The 23,510-nt window shown below is 46.1% G+C and overlaps 1 protein-coding gene across 1 annotated transcript; it reads left to right on the top strand.

Annotated features, from left to right (window-relative positions):
- Positions 1-30: 30 nt before the first annotated feature.
- atm (ATM serine/threonine kinase) lies at positions 31-22,985 on the top strand. Its single transcript, XM_068585288.1, has 63 exons — positions 31-154; positions 421-527; positions 662-780; positions 1,138-1,283; positions 1,465-1,629; positions 1,811-1,976; positions 2,102-2,340; positions 2,710-2,879; positions 3,030-3,196; positions 3,327-3,698; positions 3,826-4,029; positions 4,334-4,435; positions 4,597-4,831; positions 4,934-5,065; positions 5,185-5,310; positions 5,608-5,697; positions 5,812-6,004; positions 6,360-6,553; positions 6,640-6,719; positions 6,840-6,995; positions 7,482-7,557; positions 7,740-7,882; positions 8,002-8,116; positions 8,212-8,382; positions 8,685-8,860; positions 9,002-9,245; positions 9,333-9,448; positions 9,619-9,745; positions 9,856-10,055; positions 10,180-10,354; positions 10,839-10,997; positions 11,164-11,296; positions 11,400-11,495; positions 11,596-11,767; positions 11,887-12,028; positions 12,151-12,327; positions 12,500-12,677; positions 12,795-12,900; positions 13,037-13,195; positions 13,391-13,499; positions 13,793-13,881; positions 13,994-14,096; positions 14,172-14,320; positions 14,478-14,582; positions 14,682-14,801; positions 14,926-15,160; positions 15,287-15,484; positions 15,700-15,819; positions 16,335-16,552; positions 16,718-16,925; positions 17,041-17,166; positions 17,315-17,455; positions 17,726-17,864; positions 18,111-18,193; positions 18,512-18,652; positions 19,374-19,490; positions 19,686-19,835; positions 19,932-20,097; positions 20,657-20,743; positions 21,122-21,236; positions 21,567-21,630; positions 21,723-21,865; positions 21,987-22,985. The coding sequence occupies exons 2-63, from the start codon at positions 456-458 to the stop codon at positions 22,165-22,167; spliced, it is 9,300 nt and encodes a 3,099-aa protein (XP_068441389.1). The 5' UTR covers positions 31-154; positions 421-455; the 3' UTR covers positions 22,168-22,985.
- Positions 22,986-23,510: the final 525 nt, after the last annotated feature.

Genomic DNA, 23,510 nt, shown 5'->3' with positions numbered 1-23,510 from the left:
CTGCGTGGTCTGCGTGTGCGTGCGTGCGTGCTTGCGTGCCGTTAACGCACGTAATGATGCCAAAGCAAAAGTTGTCAGGAGCTCACTGAGCGAGTGAACATCTGCACGCAAACGTGTGACCGCTCCGTGTCTAAAATCTGCACAGCCATTAAAGGTCAGTGGACAGACTGAGAACCGTTGAATGGACGATAGTAAATCAAAACCACAACTTAGTTTGGCAATGTTGTGTTGCAATGTTGTGTTGCTAGAGTCGCTGTTGCTACTGTGGCTAATGTAATATAAAGCGATTTCTTCTCTTTAATTTAAGTGTCAGGTAGTTAAACTGCCATTTAATGTCAATAGTTTGATAGGACTGCTTTGTATGTTTAATGTAGACCAACGATCAACATTTTATCTCTTATCAACATCCTGCAATTGCAGGATCTCGTTTTGATCCCCATCCTCTGGGAAGCACAATGAGTCTGGCTCTGCATGAGCTCCTGCTCTGCTGCAAGGGGCTGGATAGCGACAAGGCCACAGAGAGAAAGGTAATCCCACCTGACTATGAACTACATTTAAAGGAGATACATTGTTCCAAGCTTTTGTCAGCCTCACTGTAATCAAGTTTAACCAGTGAGTGCAGTATAACTCCTACAGTCGTATCCTCTCCTCCTGCTTACAGAAAGAAGCTGAACGCTTCAGAAGACTCCTTCGAAGTCCACAGGTCGTACAGGAGTTGGATTGTACCTCCGGAGCGCAAACTAGAGGTTCCAAGCAACTCACATGGGATATTGTTTTCAGGTAATCTGATGTGGATTGTTGGACACTTGCACATCTTACCTCAGCTTTGTTTCCACCTATCTGTTTAGTTTCACTTTTGTTTCATTGCATCGCTCACAAATGAATACCAGCTGTCTTCTGGGAATCTCATTGTATGCATTAGTCAAATGAGAATTTGACCTCCTGCACTTAACAACATGTTAAATATGATGTTTGTATAATTTCAATGGCAGATTTTGTCTAATTTGTTCCCACGTAATCTGGTGTCATTTAATATTGTGCGAGTTTGTGTTTTATTAGGTTCAGTTATCCGTCGGATGCGATGGTCTTGTCGAGTAAGCACTTTCTAATCAGTTTCTTTTTTCTTCCCAATGTCAGATATTTGCAGCGGTATGTCCAAAAGGAGACAGAAAGCATGCAATCGAGTAAATCCAACGTCACTGCGACTACTGTGGCGACGCGGCAGAAGAAGATGGCTGATATGTGCAGCTTGATCAAATACTTCATTCGTTACGCAAACAAACGTAAGAACGCAGACTTTCTTTTGCAAGACTCATCAATTTTGTTGAAGTGGATGTTTGGTTCTACGTGATCATAAAGTGTTTCGTTCCTTCATCTGAGTAGAAAACAGCAGAAATTCCGAGCAGTTAGAACATATTGTTGTATTGTCGGGACTGCGGTTAAAGTGTGTGTCTCTCTCTGCAGGCGGGCCTCGACTTAAGTGCAGTGAGATGCTGAAACATGTGATGGACGTCCTGCAAAATTCATTCAGCTGTTCAGCCTATGGAGAAGATTACAGCAGCCTCTTAGTGAAAGACATCCTCTCTGTCCGCAAGTACTGGTGTGACATCCCTCCGCAGCAGTGGCACAGTCAGTGGGATATCCATTTAAACTACATATATTTTATATAAATGATCAGATAATTTATAACTATAATGCAATTTTTTTTATAATGTCTTTACATTATACAGTTGTATTACTTATGTCCAATAGTACAACACAAACGTGGCCAGTCAGTTTACTGACATCCCTTTATCTTTGTGATCCTTAGATCTTTTCGACTTGTACTGCGACTTGTTTAATGCTTCGTCAAAGTCCATCAACCGCGTGTTGGTGAGCAGAGTGATCCGCACGCTGGTGCAGGGCTGCTGCATGCAGACCGACGGATTTAACAACGCTCTGTTCAGCTTCTTCTCCAAAGCGCTGCTGAACGCCAGGTGAAGACTTTTTTTTTTAATCAACATTTTCAATTCGCTATTTTTGCTACTGTCTTGAAAATCCAGATTTAGCACATAATGTACACCGACTAGACAATTAGATCAAAATCCTGTGGTCCTATTAGGCAGGAGAAGCACTTGACTGTTGTGGAGCACCTCGTCTCGGCGCTCAACATCTTCTTGAGATCCACGGCCATGAACTGTCGCATGAGGGTGTGTCGCCTGGGAGAGGAGCTTCTGCCTTCTGTGCTGTTTGTCTGGATGGAGTTGAGGCCCAGTGTGGCTCTCAAAGAGGAGATTGTGGAGTTTTTTAACCTGCAGATTTGTGTCCACCACCCCAAAGGAGCCAAGACACAAGACACGGGTAGAGTAGTCGTTCCTTTTTCTTTCTCACTATTTTGGTTTCTTGCGGTGGTGACACCATAGGTTGTCCTCGTGTGGCAGACATGTTTTATAGTGGGTTGTGTGTGCTTCCATTTAGGGCTGATACTACTATTATGATTGTTCCAAGCCATGGAGGAAGACATTTTATGAACTTAATCTTTAAAGTTAAAACTGTGCCTCCAAAGAAATATTTTAAGTTGAACAAATTGCAACTAAAACACAATAATTATTCAAACTGATCATTTTTGGGAATGAGTGATTTCAAGGTAATGAATTCAATCGTTTTATACCACAGGTATGACCTTGAACTATCAACCCTTAACTAGTTGTCCCCTCTGTCATATTTCAGGTGCATATGCCGAGGACTGGACCAGGTGGCAGAGTCTGCTGTACAACCTGTATGACGCCTTGATCAGAGAAATTAGCCATATAGGCAGCAGAGGGAAGTACGTCACTGGGACTCGACACATGGCTGTCAAAGACAATCTCACTGAGCTCACAGCTGACATCTGTCATCAGGTAACACAAATCAAGCCTCAAGTATGCACACAGAAAATCACAATTTCTTTCACTGTCAGTGTTTATATAATTAATATACAGCCAATTTAGCAAACATAAAATGCTGTGTTGTCAAGACAATTCATTTCATCTTGTGTTTCTGGCATGCAGCTGTTCCTTGATGACGATGACACCCATGGCGTGGAGGTTACCCAGGCCTCCCTCAGAGCCACCCACATGGGCAGTCCCAAAAGCAAGCGACGGCGCATTGAACTGGGCTGGGAGGTCCTCCGGGACCATCTGCAGCCTCAGCATAATGACTTTGACGTCATACCATGGTATTAAAAAGCTTATTGCAATTAATATAAGAATGTTTTAAAGTTTCCGCGTATGTATTTTGTGGTAGAAAAACACTCACTGTTGTTTCTCTGATAGTAATGATGCCCAAACCCTCTGTTCTCCTCTCAGGCTGCAGATCACCGCAGTGCTCACCTCTAAGTACCCGTCCATGGTGCCCGGCCGGGAGCTGGTCCCGCTGCTGTCAGTGTTGTACCAGCTCCTAGCGGAGCAGCGGAGGGGAGAGCGGGGGCCGTACGTGCTGCGTTGTCTGAAGGACGTGGCCCGGTGCCAGGCCTGCTACCCGGAAAGGGCTCAAGTCCACAAGACGGAGCTGGCCCGGCTGTGGGGTCGGGTGTGGGCCCTGGCAATGCGGGGGGTCAGCTCACCTCAGACAGAGACCCTCAGCCTGGACCTGCTGAGCGCCATTGTCCACGGTGGACTCATCCATATGGACAGAGAATTCTGGAAGCTCTTCTGTGGATCAGCTTGCAAACCGTCTCAGTGAGTCTTTGCCGTTTCTCGACATATAACAATAAATCACTTCATACCGAAAATGTGTCGTTATGATAAATGGGTGTGAGTTTTTGTGTTTGTATTTAGTAGACCCGTTGTTACTCTATATGCACAGGGGGGCTGCTCTCTGCCTGGCCCAGGCACTGCTGAACTGTCCGACCCCTAAAAGTATCATCTCAAGGTCAGGGAGGGACTATGTGGGGGTCACAGAGGGTTCTGCAACACCCAACCTGAAGGAGACCCTCATAGCCTGGCTGCTGATGACCGATCAGAGCGAGGAGATGGAGGATAGCTCCAGACCTCACCCCATCATCTGCAGGTTGGCTCTTTGTCAGACTTTGACTGTAGATAAATTCATCCTGTTTCAGTACTCCCTAATTTAAAGAAGTCAATTGTAATATCTTGAGACTATGTGCTTTCATGTTTAAGTAGCGGAAAGCTCCAGTTACAGATTGGTGTTACCCAAGGGGTGCACAGAAAACTTAAGGTCCTAATTACACCTTTCTTCTTCTTCTTTCTTCCTCTTCTCTGTGTTAAAATGTGGATATATCTTTCTTAATATCTTTCTTTGATTTCAAAATAAAGGCCTCTAAATGTAAGCTTCATTATGCTCTGGTTTGCAGAGACTATCCCTACAACCTCATAGCGAACATCTTGGTCTCCCTGACCTTGAAAGACACGAGAACTGGCCTGAAGCGACTGCTGGGTGCTGAAGGAGTGAAAAGGTGAGGGAAAGGATCCTTGTCTGACAGTCTGAGTGTTCAGAGTACCAAAATCACAGAGACGATGACCGAACACCTCCTTTTTGCACAATCCATGTGTTCGTTGCCGTTTTGGAATGTAAATAATTTAGCTTTCGCTAACTTTTTTTTTTTTTTTTTTTAAGTGCCTTTTCTCAAGAACAAACAACATCCAACGCCAAAAACAACCTGGAGGAGATCGAGAGGCTTTACTTGCAGTTCAGCTTCAACACGCTGCCCTCACCGAGGCGAGACGCTGGCGAGTCCGCGACAACGGATTCAACTGACGGACAATTCGCTGCCGTCCCGTCCCTCAGAAACAAGTTGGAGCAATCCCTGCTTTGTGTGGCGGACAACCTGCTCAACTGCTACGCTCCTGATGTGAGTGGAAGTTCATGCTTGTGTGTTTACGTGTCTGGATAGTCGTCACAGCTGACAACAGCCGACAACTGTTTTTCATTCGGTTTTCTCCCCCAAACGCAGTCTCCGTCCACGCCTCCAGAGTGTCTGGTGCGCTGCTTCAGTCTGCTGACGGGCGTTCTAGCAGCTTACGTGTCCACTGGGTTTCTGACTGAGGAGGAGGCCGGCCGCTCACAACTCTACACTAAAGCCAAGGTATCGTTCAGATGTATCATTCCATCCCTCGGTGATTAATCATCCCAGCCGCCTAAACATTCAAATGTTACGTCAATTCACGGAAGAATTTAAAGTTGTTTGTGTGTTTTTGTTGCCAGGCCCTGGCGCAGGACTTCAGCGGTTTTGTTTCGAGTGTGAGAGTGAAGATGACTGAGCAAGCAACCATGAGCACTCTGAGGTCTGTCATGAAGCTCTGCACACGGTCAGCCAGCAGAAAAAACAAGGTGACAAAAGTCTGCATTCAGGCGGAGCAATAAGTTAATATTACATTGTCATCGTGACCTCAGACTAGATATCGTCTTAGATTTTATTTCATGTGGCAAGTGTTGTCTTTCCCTGATTTTAAAAGCTGCATTGAAGTGATGTATTTTTCTGCAGTCTTCTGTCCAAGCCTTTCTATCGTTGCACAATGCTGACATAATACAGATGAATCTAAATCACCAAACCTTCACGCATTCAAAATGAAGGATGCTGTCCGAGAGCTCTTTGTTTGTAGTTAATATTTGTCCTTTCTTCTGCAGGATAATGTTTGTCCTATCTCCTCCAGTCTGTTCATGATGATTCTGCCTGCCAGTCTCCTCAGTGAACTGGCTGAGATCTGCAAACTGTTGGTAAGTAACATATATTGAGTACATGGCATATTCAAGAGGATAAAAAAAAGGGAGGATCTTTATTTCAGGAGCAACAGGCGTGCTGGAATAATTCTCACTTCTTCGTCTCCTCAGTTAAGCAGCGTTTGTAAGAGAGTCAGTGCTGTGGATGAAGACGATCATATGGATGATGACTTGGACATGACCAGAGTTCAACAAGGGGACAACATTGACATTGACCTGTTTGATGAGGGCGAAGAGTGCCACAGCAGCGCCGATGGGAATCACAGACAGAAGGGGGACAACAGTGAGGCCACCTGTGGGCCAGGTAAGAAAGGATCCCCTGCTCTCCCTATCAGTGAGGGATTGGAAAGAGTTTTTATTTATACGTGCGCAAAACATTACCACACAACTCTGACTATTTCCAAAAAGAGTGATTTATGTCCATTCAATTACTCTAGCATTGAGCACCTGTTATTGATATTATAATTGGAGTCACAAGAGCTGGAATTTCACTTGTTTGGGGGATCCAGTGGGTTTTAATGGATGGATGCTACTCCATGTAAATCTGCAAATCTAGAGCAGAGGCAGTTGAAGTGCTTGATGTGTTGTTTGAACCAGACGCCAGCAGAGCCAAGTAAGTGGATGATTGTTAAAATAATCTCGGTTCTGTCCTCCGTCAGGCGCAAAAAGTCTGTTAGCAGAAGATCATCTGGCCCAACAGGACGTGGCTCTCCTTGCCGTCTTGGAGCTCCTGTGCGAGTGCGGCTCCATCCAGCACGTCCACGGTCTGCTTTTCAAACCACAGGAGGTGCGGCGCAGACTGCTGCTGCTGGTGGAGCAGATGGACTTCAGCAAAGCCCTGCACCTCAACCTGGTGGGTAGCAGATGCTGTGGAGAGTTGCGGTTGCAGTGGCAATGATGGATCAGCTGATGGCACATTAATATCTGGTTCTCTTCCAGTATCTCGTCCTGTTGAAGAAGCTTCCAGCTAAGGACTCGCTCTCTCCGGAGGAATTTGATTTGCTGCTCCGTCCTCTGGCGTAGGGAAATCTTTCTGCCGCACAAATTAATGCCTCCATTCCTGTCTTTATTAATCTAAATTAAATGAAATAATGGAGTTTAGTTCATGTATTTTGTTTGTGCTGCTGCTGTTCTTACAGGGACCTGTGTTCGTTGTACCGCCAGGACCAAGAGATCTGTGCTGCTGTACTGCTGGGTTTGTTACCCTCCATCACGAGCCTCAGGAAAACCCACCACATGCCGGAGGAGATGAGACACGTTCAGGGATCTCTGCTGAAAGTGGTGTCTGGATTCTGGTTAGCCGCCTATTTTTACAGCGCGAACAGATGCAGGGTTGGTCTGCTAGAGATTATGTCTTAAAGGGAAGCCTCTGTCTGTGGCAAGGAGCCAGCCGTCTTTGAAGGAGGAGGATTTTTGTATTTCATTGCGAAGGGATGGCTACAGTATTAGGCTTGGAAACATGAGTCTGAGTTTGCTGCCTTCCAAATCGCATATTGTTTCTTTTAGTACTGCAGCTGCCTTTACAAAGTTCGTACAGTCACATGCGGTATGCTGTCAATCGGGACGCTTCATCATAACATTGCACCTTGAACTTTGACTTTCTTCCTCAGATATCTGTCGCAGTCCATTGTGTGAACTTTGAAGCTGTTAATGAGCAGGCATACTGCATTTGACAGACCATGTATTAAGAATTAAAACAATCTACCATAATAAATAGAATGAATTTTGGAACGCACCCCTTCGGATACTAACTCAATGTACTGTACATTAATGTGTTTCAGTTTCCTAAGCCAAACGGGGAAATGCATGGCAGGTGTACGCGCTGCGTTAGTGAGATGTCTGGTTGCCCTGCTGGAGGTGAGCTCTCACAGAGGTTTAGGGAATACCATTGCTTTTACAGACCATGTTTATGTGTTTGAATGGTTTTATTATTGACTAGTGTTTTTTGTTTTCATTGAGTCAAAAATATTAAAGTTGCTTCCTATATTTCATGTGCCAATTTTCAGCTTTTTGTTGTTGCCTTCTCTCCCCTCTGACAGGCTGACCCTTGTTGCAATTGGGCAGTCTTAAGTATCAGAGAGTCTGACACAGAGGAAGATCGCCCAGTATCTGTCATCCTTCCTTCGCACCTCGCAGACGCCCACCACCAGGTCCGCATGCTGGTAGCCATGTCAGTGGAGAGGTACGCTTCAGCCTAACACTGTTTCAGGAGGCATTTTAGTAATAGATGTGGATCACACAATAGACGTCTCTTCTAAAATCATTGATCTGATGGTCAACATTATTCTCCTGCGTCTCCAGGTTGTTTCTGGAGACGAGACCAGAGACAGACAAGAGGAACATGCTCCCACTGAAACACCAACAGGCGGCTTTTGAGAACGTTTACCTGAAGGCTCAAGAAGGAATGAAGCTCCCGGTAAGTTTTTTTTGGAAAAGTTTACTATGCGTGGTGTTTTTCCACCTCTGTTTTACTTTCCTAATGCTCCTTGTGTCCTGTGTGATCATACACAGAGAAGCATCTGTGCCAAAGACCGGACGGACGAGTTGTTTAACCGCAAGGCCACCCTGCTGAAGACTTTGTCTGTTGTGCTGTGTTGTAGTCCGGTCTGTGAGAAACAGTCTCTGTTTGCGCTCTTCCAGTCCTACAAGGAGAACAATATAGAGGAACAGCTCATCAAAAAGGTAACGATGTCAGGGTCCTGTGCATTGTGAATGGATCGAAATGTTGAATGCCGTTTTTATAATTCCATTTAAAAAAAATTAAAAAAAATTCAATGAAAATAGTGTCCGTGCAAAAAAGTTTGTAAAGTCATCCAACATCATCCAAATTGCTCAACAAGTGAATGTCAATTTGCAATCTGATACTTGAACTTCTCTCAATGCGTCATAACCAAAGAACTATTGAAACACCTGCCCGTTTTCACAACAAAATGCAGAAAGAGCAGAGTGAGAGGAACTGTTTCTGTCCTTCCTTTCTGTCACAGCTGCTGTGCAGTGTTTCCAGAGCGCTGGGCTACAGGAGTGTGAAGACATTTGTCAGTTCCCACCTGAACTACCTGGTAGCTGAGTGGCTGGCGCAGAGACAGTCTGACGATCGCTACACTCTTGGATCTTTCCCCTACACCCTCCTAGACCACGACACAATCAAAGAGTTCTATAAGTGAGGAACTTAACTTTTGTTACTTCAATTCACAACTCCCATTTCATGTTGTTTTCCCCAGTAAGCGATAATCTGACATTAGCAACACAATATAGTAAATGATAAAATCCAACATACTTGTTGTCTTGTGTTCCCTTGAAGCTCTTCCTACCAGGTGTTAATCCCCCACCTGGTCTTCCTGGATGACTTTGAGCAGGTGAAGTCTATCGGCAGGTATCTTGAGAAGGACTGGAAAGAGTTATTGGCCGACTGTTTCCCCAAGATCATGGTCAACATCCTGCCATACTTTGCCTTGCCTGGCCAGGATTCACAGGTCGCACAGCAGCGGGAGAAGGCCCACAAAGTGTACGACCTGCTGAAAGATGCAAACTGTCTGGGCAAACAGGTAAACGCAGCTGCTTGAATCATCATTTTTGGGGAGCTTGTCTGAATAAAATGCTAACCCGGCAAATGTTTGTGCATGTGTCCGCAGCAAATTGACAACCTGATCCACAGTAACCTGGCGGACATAGTGGTTGAACTGCTGATGACTCTGTACGAAGGAAGTGGAGCTGAAGGGAACAGAGGAGACCTGACACGCTTTATAGGGTAATGGTTGTTAAAATGTACCATGCTTTCCTCATGTTAGTCTATTTTATTTATTCGTTCATTTGTCTTTCCATTCACTTCAGTTTAACCCTGTTTTAACCTCTCGTTAATACAAATAGTTTGTCTCAATCAAAAGAATATGACAACGTAACTGTTTGATGGCCCTGCAGGGAACTAGACCCGGTACCAAACCCGCCGTGCTTCAGCTCTCATGTCATTAAAGCTACACTGGACTACCTCAGTAAATGCCACGGTGCAAACCACAAGACTGTGGTAGCCATTCTTTCCAAAACTCCGGTAAGACATGCAAGTTTGTCCCTCACGTGGTTTCAGTGACAAACAATGTTTTGCTCTGGAGGATTTTTTGTCGCTCGTGACCTGTTGCTCATCCCTTCTTTGTGCTGTAGATTTCCATCCAGAGGATTCTACTGGCGGTGTGTGAAAGAGCAGCGGAGACGACCAACAGCTATGAACGTCATCGCATCCTCCTCATGTATCACCTGTTTGTCAACCTGCTGCTCAGAGAGGTGAAGGACGGCCTCGGGGGAGCCTGGGCCTTCGTCCTCAGGGACGTCATCTACACGCTCATTCACCATCTCAACAGCAGGTTGGTGCATCCAAAACACTTGCAGGGAAGACAAAATTGCGAGTGCTTCGTGTCTGCACAGCATGACTGATACTGGGTCCATGTTTGACAAAGTCAAACCAGTTTGTGTTTCTCTCATCCTCAGACCAGTTCAATGTGATGAGGTGTCTAACCGGAGCCTCTCTCTGTGCTGCGACCTGTTGACCTCTGTGTGTCGGGCAGCTCTGGAGTTCTGTGACGATGCTCTGGACTGCCACCTACAGGTCATCGTCGGGACTCTCACAGCTCAGATGAAAAGCCGGCCCGCCATCTCACAGCAGGTGAGCAACCGGGAGTCGGTGTCGAAGAGTTTTCTGTTTTGCACGTTCGCAGAGACAATGACATGTAAATAAAGGCAAACGCAGGCAAATGCATTAGACGTATGCAGTGAAGAAGGCATGCCGTAAGCAAAACTGCCACATGCTGTTACACAGTGGAAAAGGGGCCCACTTTCTTTGCATCTCAACATATGGGTTCTTTTATAATGTATATATGTTCCCCTTTTAGAGAGTTTTTGCATCCACAAAGAAGTGCAGTTTAAAACCACAAACTGTAGAATTTGGGACTTTTGTAGCCAGACAAAAGTGTGGACTGGTTGATGTTTCTTGGCTTTATATCAACAGTTTTTTTACTTCCCAAGCTCCCGATAAGACTGTATTACTGTTCTGCACTTTGCACGGCTTGAGAGAAATCTCTGCCTCCTTTCAGCATTTGCGAGCCACATTGTAGCTTTCACATTACCGGTTCTCCTCTCTGGCCCTCTAGGTGAACAGCCTGTTGCAGTTTCTCGTGATAGAAAATCAACAGAAGTTAAAAGCTGCCATCAGCAGGTTGGAGCCTTTTCCTGACCTCCCTGAATTCAGAGAGCTGCGTTCTGTACAGCACAAGCTCAAATATAACACTGGGAGCTTTACACTGAGACAGGTAATGGCCTCACTAATATCCATGTATCGTGTGCACAAGTCATTTTTCGAATGCACATACGTAGCTCTGATTTCCCAGTGACTCGCAGGGTGGAAATGTCATGGATATCAATGAAAATGAACAATTCCAAATTGTCTTCCTGATCCTCCATGTTTCGCTTCCACAGGAGATAGCCCACTTCCTGTCAGTGACGTCCTGTGACTCCTTACCTCTGACCAGACTGGAGGGGCTGAAGGAGCTGACCCGACAGCTGCATGACAACAAGGAACAGATCAGAGAGCTGCTCAAAGATTGCCGTGGTACGATGCCAGAGGAGGCGAAAATGGTCTGGGCATGAAAACGTTTTGGCACGTGAAATGTCTAATGAGCTTGTTCCTCTCCCTCTTTTTGCCCTTGCGGTAGCCGAACCCACTGAGAGTGTGCTGGTAAAGCTGGTTCTCAGCCTGCTGCAGCTCTGTAAGCTAGCAGCCAACCACCCGGGAGGAGCCAACATTCTTGGTATGAAATCCAATAACTCCTACAGCGACAGTATGCTGTGTTCTCAGCCCTGTCGGAAACGCATTAATCAGTTTTCATGAATACAAATCTGTCCCTGCAGAGGCGGCAGGCAGCTGTCTGGGAGAACTGGGTCCTGTGGACTTCTGCACCATCGCGCTGCTTCACGGCAGAGACCCGCTGTATGAAAAGGCCGTGTCTCTCTTCACTTCCACCGAGTCGCAGTGCCTTTACATCGTCCTCAACTGCGTGAACGACGCACTCACGCAACAGCGGTACACTGAAGCCGAGATCTCTGCGATCACACATTTGTCGTACACGACTTTGGAGTAGGGAGCGGCTTGTCTTTTATATTTACTGTGTTGTTGTTTTTTGTGCTGCGATTGTCTGCCAGCATCGAGGTGAGGCAGGCAGCCGCTCGGTGCGTGAAGAGCATCCTCGCCACTCAGTCGGGAGTTGATTTCTGGCAGCAGCATAAAGACAATAGAGACCCCATGCTGGCTTACCTCAACCCCTTTAGAAAGGCCAAGGAGAAGGTGGGTTAAGGACGTTTAGCAGTGTGTATGCATACCAATTAACAGAAAAGAGCAACTTCTTTTTTTTTTTTACCACTTTGTCATCTGTGTCTGCCGCTCTGCCTCTGACTTTCCTCAACCAGGTTGCAGTTGTGAGTGCTGCAGACAGTTTGGAGGCCAGGGAGAAGCTGGTGAGTCAGGAGGTTTGGATTCCCCAGGCGGGCAGCCACAAGTCCTGGCTCAAGGCTCTGTGCACCGCCCTGCTCGACAGCGGAGGAGTCCGGAGAGAAGCTCTGCTGCTGTCACGGCCGCTGTGTCTGGTGAGCACACAGGATTAGCTGAAGACCTCTTACCCGGCCTACACGTACACCGTTTGAACGTGGTTCCATGTGCTGAAAGTATCCACCTCTCGGGTGGTGTTTTTGGTGCTTGAGAGCATTTTGTAGCATTTCTGGTCCACATTTTGCCTCATGCCCTCGGCCCGTCCTCCAGGTGAGGGTGGACTGCTGTCAGAGGCTGCTGCCGCTCATTATTCACTCCATCCTCCTGGAGGACTCTACTGGTGTGTGGAGGGAGTTGCTCTCCTCCCACATTCGGGATTTCTTCAGCTTTTGTTCCAGAAGCGCTCAGGCTGCCAGCCGCTCTGCCACGCCTCTCAACTCTGACTCCGGTAAGCTTGAGACTGTTTAAAAATATGATTTATAACTCTATCCCTTCATCCGCTCAACATTCAGGAGTGTGTATGTTTTTGTATTGGTTTGTGATAAAAACGTATTCTTCTTCACAGAGTCGGATGCTGCCGGTCAGGGCTTGTACGACAAGACCTCTCTGCGTACAATGCTTGCCGTTGTTGACTATCTGAGACACCAACAGAGACCACTGGAAGCCGATAGGTCTGCACTGTTATTGTGGTCAAATATGTGTCAGATATATTGAAGGACTTACTCTGATTTGAGTCTTTTTGTTAATGTAGGTTCATGTAAACTGACAAACGGTGTCTTTGAAATAAACGCTCTATCCTTCTTCCAGCAACTCCTGCGGCACGGTGTGTGACTCCAACTTCTGGCTGGAGCTGAACTACCTGGAGGTGGCTAAAGCTGCTCAGTCCTGCTCGGCGCATTTCACCGCTCTGCTGTACACTGAGATCTACGTGGATAAGATCAAAGCTAACATGGAGGAAAGTCGACGGTATGCAGCTTGTAAACATGTTGACAACAATATATCTTTTTATTTGTTTAAATGTTAAATTGGTTCTCTAATTATAAGCAATATGGACAGTGTAGAAGATTTGTTGAATCTAAAGATCACAAGGTCAAATGTTATGAGCATTTCGAGAGTTTTACCTGATTATCCTTTTATGCATTTATCTTTTTTAATCTGCAGAACCAATTCCAGAGCAACACGTAAGCTCAATTTTGAAGAGAACAGCCAGAACGTCACCATCTCCAGCCTCACCGAGAAGAGTATGGAAGACACCAATATCAGCATGCAGGTCAGTTAGCATCTAAATCAACAACACAGAGCGGTTGCTCATTCAGATTTTTGATGTGTTTTTAAAAAATGCCCCCTGAAGCAGTTAAAGTTCGATTATTTATTACCCAATGTGAGTCCAGTTTAATGACCGACTTCAAAACTTGGGACGAATGTACGAAACGTGCATTGTAATGTTACAAGTGTTGGGCACAACGGTGTAAATGGCTGTAAAATAGTATGCAATCCAATATAAATTCATTCTGTCATGACTGATGGAGGATTTATTTCCTCTCTCTCATGTTGTTTTTGCAGGAGCTGCTGATTGAGGTTTATCGCAGCATCGGAGAGCCCGATAGTCTGTATGGCTGCGGCGGGGAGACGATGACCAGTCCACTGACGAGGTCATCAAGAAGTAGATTAATGACACCTGCATGCTTTTCACATTATCACTTGTTCCCTCAGTGTTCAACCATGATCAGAACTACAAAGGTCGTATGTCACGCTCATTTATAGGATTCGGACTTATGAGCATGAGGCCATGTGGGGGAAGGCCCTGACTGCATACGACCTTCACACTACTCTGCCCGAGGTCACTCGTCAAGTGGGAATCGTGGAGGTAAAATAACATATGTTATATCGGATATTATTGCACGTAACGCAGCCTCTTGAGTTGTAATGTTTGGCCCAACAGGGCCTGCAGAACTTTGGTCTGAGCAGCATCCTCGCCACCTACATGAGGGGTCTGGAGAGCGAAGGGGTGGAGTGGGGAGCTGAGCTGAGGGAGCTCCGCTTCCAGGCCGCCTGGAGGAACACACAGTGGGACTGTGAGCTGTCGGAGAGGTGATGCGAAGCACACACACACACACACACACACACATGCACAGACAAGAGCGTGGTGCCTGCTACTCTAAACGCAACTGTAACCCATCAGAGAAGCAGAGGCAATCTCTCACTCAATGTCTTTTTTCTTTTCACCAAATCTAAATTCTTATTTTAGGAGTGAAAATTCCAAACCCAGCTTCCACGAATCACTGTTTTGTTCCCTGCAAGCGCTGAAGGACAAAGACTTCTCCATATTTGATGAAACTATGAAGCAGGCCAGGTATGATACACATCCCAGGACATTTTCTGTTTGAACTCAAATTGTGTTTTCCATCTTGTAAAATATTCCACTTGTCCATGTGCCTGTGTGTTTCCACAGGGGCGCAGATGTGGGGGAGCTGTGCAGAGGCAGCCTGGAGGCCGTGTCTTCTCTGTACCCGTCTCTCAGGAACCTGCAGAGCATCAGCGAGCTGGAGAGTGTGAAACAGCTCTTTTCTAGGTGATGTGAGCGGTCAAACGCGAGTAACAAGTCCCGACCGCTGCTATCTTGGGTTCGGGCTGATGGAGATGTCGAGTAGAAAGATTCCTCATGAGATATTTATTTGATTCACTTGTAATATCAGGCCCTTCTCGGATCTGACCCTGAGGGAAGTTTGCCGCCAGTGGCGACAGCACTCCCAGCTGCTCGCTGACAGTGACTTCGCTTTGGTGGAGCCCATTCTGGCCGTCCGCACCGTAGCACAGCACACCCTGATATCCAGGGTGGGAGACCCCGACAGCACCCAGTACCTCAGCTCTGTGCTCACCGACCACCTCATGGAGCTCTGCCGGCTGGCTCGAAAGGCTGGGAATACGCAGGTAGTGTGCGTGTGTGTGCGTGTGTGTGCGTGTGTGTGCGTGTGTGTGCGTGTGCGTGTGTGTGTGTGTGTGTGTGTGTGTTTATTTTAACAACAAAATACTCACAGTGTTGTATTTTCTGTCCAGCTGGCAGAGCGGGCAGTCTTCCAGATGAAGCAGCATGGTGGTGGTGGTGGAGGTGGTGGTGTAGGTGGAGGAGGGTCCTGGGAGTCATCCCCTGTGTTGTCATGGCAACTGGAAGAGGCCCAGGTGTTTTGGGCTAAAGGCGAGCAGGGACTCGCCCTGGGCCTGCTGAGACAGATGATACACAACCTTGAGGACAAGGTCAGACCTAAACACACAGACGGGATATTTAGCATCTATTAAAGATTAGTTTTAATGATGGAACATCCGTAAATGTCATTATGCTGTTCACTAGAGACTATTTTTTCACATTTTTTTCCCACAAGACTTCACCGTCATTCATTTAAATCATTCAAATCAAAACTATTAAGAGACATTGAACTATTCTGTGTGTTTTTGTTTCTTTTGTCGGCCAGGTGGACATGAATCCCGCTCTGGCCCCGGTCTACACTGAGTCCCTCAGGCTGTGCGGTAACTGGCTGGCTGAGACTTGCCTGGAAAGCCCCGGAGTAATCCTGGAGAACTACCTGGAGCGGGTAAGAGGAAGCCAAGCGGTAACAGGACAGTTTTACGGGCAGGCCTTGTTGTTCGACTACTTGTATCTGCTCAAGGAAACTGTTTCATACAAACAGTTGTGTCTATAGTTCCTGGAAAATTCATAAAATGTGTCGAGTGGAATAAGGCCGCAAACAGAAATCTAAATGTCTCCTAATATCTAATGTGTGTACCCTGATACTCTTTAACAGTACACACATAGTTGTGCCCACACAGGAAGCCCCCCTTAGAGATATTACCCATCATTTATGTCCAGATAACTTAAGATTAGCTCCAAAGACATGACTTCTGCAACAGTTTATGTCCTCTGGTTACAGCAGGTTCATGTGTGATGTTTCTTGGGCTTTTTAATTATTTTTAAATCTTTCCATTGACTTATTTCTATGTATAGAGTGTATATATAGTCACTGTTGATGCTTCATTGTCAGCATTATTTTGACACTACCTTGCTTTTGACGGAGAGACTGTAAAAGGGTCTCCTGTGCGGTTCCTTCAGGCGGTGGAGGTGATCGAGGGGGAATCAGGAGTTCAGGACTCCAGGCTGCAGAGCCAGCGGACTGAGGCCTTCCTGTCTCTGGCCCGCTTCTCTGACGTTCAGTACCAGAGCATCGACAAATACATGAGCTCCTCCGAGTTTGAGAACAAGCAGGCGCTGCTGGAGAAGGCCAAAGAGGAAGTGGACTTGACGAAGGAACGTAAAATGATTTCCAACAGGTGCGTCACTTATTTAAAATCCCACGATCTCTGTTTTTTGTTTTTTTGCTGACGTGGCGCCGAGGAAAAGTTGTATCCTTCCTCAGTTCATGTGAAAGAACGCAAAGCAACCGGGAGACTTAAGATGGCTGAACAGACCGCTGGGCTCTTCCTCCGACTTCGCAGGTACACGGTGAAGGTGGAGAAAGAGCTGGCGCTGGACGAGAAGGCCCTGTCCAACCTGCGGGCCGACAGACAGCGTTTCCTGTGTAAAGCTGTGGAGAATTACATCCAGTGTCTGGAGGAAGGCGAGGAGCACGACACCTGGGTGTTCCGCCTGGCTTCCCTGTGGCTGGAGAACGCCGGCGTTAAGGCCGTAAACGACATGATGAAGGTCGCTAAAAAAAAAAAAACCCGCATCCGAATCGGTTCGCGTTTATTTTCGGGACTGAAGTGCCTCTGTGAAAATGATGCCCGGTGCTTTACCTTTCACTTCTTTTGTGTTCCAGAAAGGGGGGAAGCGGATCCCTTCCTACAAGTTTCTGCCTCTCATGTATCAGCTGGCTGCTCGCATGGGAACCAAGATGGCAACTGGCATTAGCGAGGATACCGGCTTCCATGATGTCCTCAGCGACGTAATGCAACACTTTAAATAAAAAAAAACAAAAACAAATGATCAGTGGTCTCCTGCAAGACGCAGCAATATCAAACACAGCACTTCATGCAGAAGATGGATTCTTTATAAAAATGCGCCGCTGCTTCAGTTGTCTTCTCTCCTCGCAGCTGATCTGCCGAGCGTCTCTGGAGCACCCCCATCACACACTCTTCATCATCCTCGCCCTGGTGAACGGCAACAAAGATGACAACTTCTGCAAGTCCCGACTGTCCAAGAGCGCTCCCCGGCACACGTCACCGTTCGACCTGGTGAGACTCTCGTTCGATCGTTCATGTGAAAATACACGAGGAGGTTCAGTTAAAGAACAACTTAAAGTGCTCTTTTGGATCAAATCAAGATATTCATAATGGTTTTTTTCCCCGCCACTTTTATTCGCCGCTAGTTTTATTCTATCCCAGTTTGAGAAAAAAGTTTTAGAAAGTAGAAAATGCCCCCTCACACCTCCGGTCACGTCCTCAAATCAATTCTCGCAAACACCGCCAGTTCTTGTCTTCACAAGTGAGGTTTTTCTGGTGCAGGAGCGCTCAGACGTGGCCCAGAGGATCATCGATGTCATCAGGAAAAAGAGAGGCGACATGGTATTCGGGCTCGAGCGTCTGTGTGACGCATACATCACTCTGGCTTACATGGACGTCAGCAAGCACAAGGCGGAGAAGCGTGAGTGGTCCAAGCACGGCGACGTACACAAACACTCGCACTGGAGGGCCTTTCAAGGGTTTATGGACAGATGTCCTTGATATTCCAACATTCATCTCGTGTCTGCACACTTTGCAAATGGCATTTATTTTGCTATTTCTGTTTGGTGAGAGTGAAATTGGGGAAAGACGCCTCTCCTCCCGAAAAGTGTGTTTTAAATATCCAGTTGTTTAGTCATCTTTTGTGTGCTTTTTTTTTTCATTAAAGGGGCTATTCCCATCCCTGCTGATCAGCCCATCATGAAAATCAAAAACCTGGATGAGGTGACCATCCCCACAATGGAGATCAAGGTATTAAACTTCTCTCCTCTTTTTTTGTCCTGAAGTAAATCAAATAAGTATACATGCTGGTGTTCCTCTTCAAAGAGATGAGGGGTTTGATTCGATTAACCCACTGGGTTTTATCTGGCTGATATTCTGCTTGAATGTAACGTTATAAAATAGATTTCCTGTTAAAATGCACTTATTAAATATGTATTTACGCTCATGTGAAACAAATGTAATAATTGAAATGTGTCCGGGTTGTTTGAGCGCTGTTGTGAGCGAAATGACACGTCGGGTACAAGTGTGTGTTGTCCGACAACGAGTGTTGCTTCATTGTGTGACCAGGTGGATCCATCGGGTTGCTATGACAACCTGGTGACCGTCAGATGCTTCATGCCGCAGTATCACCTGGCCGGAGGAGTCAACCTGCCCAAGATCATCGACTGTGTCGGCTCCGACGGCAAGAGCAGGAGACAACTGGTCAAGGTGTGTGTGTGTACGTGTGTGTACTTGTGTACCTGTGTGTGTGTGTGTGTGTGTGTGTGTGTGTGTGTGTATTCTCGACTAAACAAATCCCTTCTCTTTGAAGCTGAAGCTGCTGTCATGTGTGATTGAAGTCGACCCCGACGGGGAACCTGCTCACTTTCAACTTGAGTTCTTTTCCATTTTAAGTTTCGTAATGATTCATCTGGTTTTTGTACCTGGACAAATAGAAAGTTTGTTATATAACTCTGACACCTTTGTAATGGGGACATTGTGTGTGTGTGTGTGTGTGTGTGTGTGTGTGTGTGTGAACGCATGTTTGTGTTTGCGGTAACACTTGTCAGCCACTTGAAGGCTAATAATTCACCACTTAGACACTTTGGGAGAGTCATGGTGGCCAAAACAGTTTTCTGTTCCAACGATCTTTAACCTCGGTGAATTCTACTCTTCAATCGATGTGTCCGTGTTCGCCCTTGTTTATGTCACATGTAGAAAAGATTGTAATATTTTGGGATATCTTGCACAGTCAGAAATCAGAACGAGTCTCACGTCTTGAGCTTTTCTTGTATTTTGAAGACTTCCGTGTCGCTGGAACTAATCAAAAGGGCAAATTTAAAAAAAAAAAAAAAAAAGCGATTCCTTCTGTTATAATCAAACGGAGGCTCTCGGTGCGGCGGCACACGGTGCGCTCTGCAGTGACCTTTTGCCCCCTCTCTCTTACCAGGGCCAGGACGACCTGCGGCAGGACGCGGTGATGCAGCAGGTCTTCAGCATGTGCTCCATGCTGCTGCAGCGCAACACGGACACCCGCAAGAGGAAGCTCAACATCCGGCGATACAAGGTCAGACACATCTAATCTTTTTCTTCCGCCACTTGATCTTGTATTTAAACCTTTTGCTCTTTGATTCGAGGGGAACATAATAAACTCAGGAGGAGTTTTTTGGTTAGATGTTTGCTCTTTTTCTCGTCGCCTTGCAACTCCCTTATTCCCTTAAAAGACCCCTTCAGAGCGTCTCTCGTTCTCCTTCCTTCGCAGGTGGTGCCGTTCTCGCAGCGGAGCGGCGTGTTGGAGTGGTGTTCAGGCACCGTGCCGATCGGGGAGTTTCTGGTGAATCCCGCGAAAGGAGCCCACAAACGCTTCAGACCTCGAGACCCGACCAACCTGGAGTGCCGCAAGAAGATGATGGTACCGTTTTTGCTCGTCGTGGTTTCAGCTGCGCCTGAGCTTGTCTTTTTGTTGTTGTTTTTTTTTGTATTTGAATCGCTTTTGGTACATCTGCAGGAGGCTCAGCGGCTGGCGTTCGATGGGAAGCTCCAGGCATACAGTGAGGTGTGCAAGAACTTCAGGCCGGTCTTCAGGTATTTCTGCATGGAACGATTCCTGGACCCCGCGGTGTGGATGGAGAAACGGCTGGCTTACACTCGCAGTGTGGCCACCTCTTCTATAGGTACACACAGTCCTGCATGTTCACCACAGGCCTGATTCAGCTCAATACCAAGTTAGCCCTCCGGGCATCTTAAAAGGGGCCAGGGCATACATTATGACACAGACATAACACATTATTCTACTGTCATTAATTCATTTCATTATAACCACTAATGGTGTAGAAAACACTACAGATTGCATGCAGAAGCTTTTTTATTTTTTTTATTCATATTTTATTAGTCTCACACACATATATTTCAATTTTTTAGATTCTATGTCTGTGGCAAACAGTATACTTAGTTTCTTACCATTCAAGTCTAGAAATGAGGAGAAAGAGAAGTAAAAAGAAAAACAAATAAACACACATATCAATAAAGAAGCAAAAACAATACCATAGTAACAAAACTATAAATCAAGCAGGGAGAAATCATTTTCCATAGGGTACAGAAATACAGTCAGGCCATTTATCTGTGACATAGTTGCACCATTTTACTCAGCGCTTAAGAAATGTTTCCATTCTTCGGTTGGAAGCTTTTGAATTCAACCAATGAACTGCCAACGTGTCTGTTCCGTGCCCACAGTTGGCTACATCGTAGGCCTGGGAGACAGACACATCCAGAACATTCTGGTTGACGAGCAGACTGCTGAACTGGTGCACATCGATCTCGGTAAAGTCATTGTCATTAGCGTTACATATGTAAACATAGAAAGTTCTCTCTTCGTTTCAGAAAAGGCGAGGCTGTGTAAACACCTGCTGACTGCACTGAGCTGGCTGTAACTCATGCAAAAGCAAAGCAGTCTTGTGTAATCCTGCAGGACATCCAACATTTGATGAATGTGTTGTTTGGCATTACATTTAATCAGATATGGACTCTTGTAAACAGCGTTATAACTCGTTAAAGCTCTAAATTCAAAGATCCAGACATTGTAAATAAATGGCGCAACATTTCTCTTTCTCTCTCCGTTTCTCTCTCTCCCTCTCTCTCTCTCTCTCTCTCTCTCTCTCCATCTCTCTCGCTTTCCTTTCCACTGCTGTTGGTGTTCAGGTGTGGCCTTTGAGCAGGGGAAGATCCTCCCCACCCCCGAGACTGTCCCCTTCAGGCTGTCCAGAGACATCGTGGACGGGATGGGCATCACTGGAGTGGAGGGTGTTTTCAGGAGGTGAGGAGGAGGAGGAGGAGGAGGAGGAGTGAGGAAGGAGGTCATGTCTGTTCTAATATTATCAAACATTCATGAATAAAGACTAATGGGAAGTTTTCCATATCGTGTTCCCTTTCATCTTAGTTTCCTTTTTGTGAGGTACATTTTGTCATTTGTCGAATTACAAGTGTACACACCCGACATTGCCCTTGAATATTTTCCAAAACAAAAACATACATTTTAAGTTTGGTTTCCACTATTTTAAATTACAGTGTAAAAAATTTTTTTTTTAAATAGACACCCTGATGAATCCACAAATTGTGTTGATCTTCACTCGTTTTCTCTGGTCAGATGTTGTGAGAAGACGATGGAGGTGATGAGGAGCTCTCAGGAAGCTGTGCTGACTATTGTAGAGGTGAGATCACTGGACACACACAAACTCCTCAATCACGTGGGCTTTCTTGAACCCGATTTCAAGTATTATCTGTGTGTGTGTGTGTGGTGCAGGTGCTGCTGTATGACCCTTTGTTCGACTGGACCATGAACCCGCTGAAGGCCTTCTACCTGCAGCTCGACGAGCAGCAGGAGCTCAACGCAACGCTCGGCTCCACCATGGGGGGGGATGACGTCGAAAACCACCGTAAATCCAGGTACTCCAGTGCACGATGGGAGCTGATTTCCAGCTTTTGATTGCTAAACATTCCTTTTTGAAGATGTTGGAAGTCTCGTTTGAAGCTCCGTCTCATCGTCTTGTACCCCTTCCTCCCGCAGCGACAGTCAAAACTTCAACAAAGTGGCGGAGCGGGTGCTGCTGAGGCTGCAGGAGAAGCTGAAGGGGGTGGAGGAGGGCACGGTGCTCAGCGTGGGGGGGCAGGTGAACCTGCTCATCCAACAAGCCATGGACCCCAAAAACCTCAGCAGGCTCTTCCCGGGCTGGCAGGCTTGGGTGTAGGCTTGAGAGAAGGTGCGCTCGCGCTGGTTACGTTCCCGCTTCAGGCAACAAGTTGGAGGTGGACATTTTCTTTGTCGTCTCCGTTTGATCAGTACAGACTTCTTGCTCTTTGCTTGAGCCAGGAGTACTGACATCACGGAGTTCAAGAAAAGCAATGGACACTATGCAAATGAGCTACAGAATACAAACACGGTGGAACAAGTTGGTTACTTGTGTATTCCTCATTGGACCATCTTCAAGACAAAGGTTGTTCATTGTCGGGCTGAACACGAACAGATCAGCATTTCTGTCTTTAGAATTATTCATTTCTGCTAACCTTTGCACTTTAGTAGAACATCAATTCAATTTGGCAGATTGCACGAAGCGATTCATGCAAAACAAACCAGAAGACCAGGTTTTTTTTTGTTCGTTTTTTTACCGCAAAGAGAATTTAAAAAGATCAGTGAACTGTAGCGCTGGGCTGAGTGTCGGGAGGGAAGGAATGAGCCTGACATGTGCATGTAAGAGTGAGCTTTTTATGTGATGTGAATGTTTTCTTGCCTTTCACTGTCGTTTGAAGTTATTAAGTTTTGCCGACGACTTCCCGAAGCTCTTCACCATGAACCTTATGAAGCCTTATGAATGTATGGTGAGCTCATCCCAGAGGAGTTAGTTTCAGTTCAGCTGTTTGCCAAATGTTTTTTTACTCTTCAACCAGTGAATATGATGTGCTGTAAAGTTTATAGAGTGTATTTAATGCATTCACAAATGTAAGATGTGTGTACAGATTCTACTTTGCATTATGTATCTGCTCTGCAAATTAAAAATGCTGCCATTTAACACGGTTTCTATATCACTAAAAAAAATAAAAGAAATGGCTGTAAAAAAAAAAACACCTTTTGGTTCAAAATGATCACTCAGTTAAATCAATTTGACGGACCGCTAATGTGTCACAAGTTTATTTACAGCTATAAGTGCATTGCATGTCAATCATTGACTCCGGCATTGAGGCCTAATGTGTTTGCCTGTATACAGTTCATGGGGTGGAGTACCTTTCCATTGCGCGCTGCGCGTCGCGGCACTCGCTCAGCGCGCTGACAGCGCAGCAAATAACACTTGCGGGATGTTTAGACGAGGCAACAGTCCTTATTGTGCCTGTTGTGTGCTCAGGAGGTTTTAACCAATGCCAGTGAAGAGCGGGGGAGTGGCCGCTCGGACGCTCACACAAACTCTTTGTTTCATCCCTGTGATGTGAGAACTCACGGAGGATATTTGATCTTTCCAGAGGGCCGAGCTGTGAAGAACTCATCCTGTACTTCAATGACCCGGATGCTGATATTGACCAGATTTATTACATACAAGTT

This window comes from Clinocottus analis, unplaced genomic scaffold (genome assembly GCF_023055335.1).
Source record: "Clinocottus analis isolate CAN_PGR_092001 unplaced genomic scaffold, fCliAna1.0.p SCAF_2, whole genome shotgun sequence".
Classification (NCBI taxonomy): domain Eukaryota; kingdom Metazoa; phylum Chordata; class Actinopteri; order Perciformes; family Cottidae; genus Clinocottus; species Clinocottus analis.
Note: the sequence above shows the minus strand (reverse complement) of the source record. Positions and strands in the feature narration are given on the sequence as shown.

Coding starts and splice junctions, on each gene's coding strand:
- atm (XM_068585288.1), top strand. CDS start 456: ATGAGTCTGGCTCTGCATGAGCTCCTGCTCTGCTGCAAGGGGCTGGAT. Junction 12,678..12,794: donor GCCTCTCAACTCTGACTCCG/GTAAGCTTGAGA, acceptor TCTTCTTCACAG/AGTCGGATGCTGCCGGTCAG. Junction 17,456..17,725: donor ACACGTCACCGTTCGACCTG/GTGAGACTCTCG, acceptor TTTCTGGTGCAG/GAGCGCTCAGACGTGGCCCA.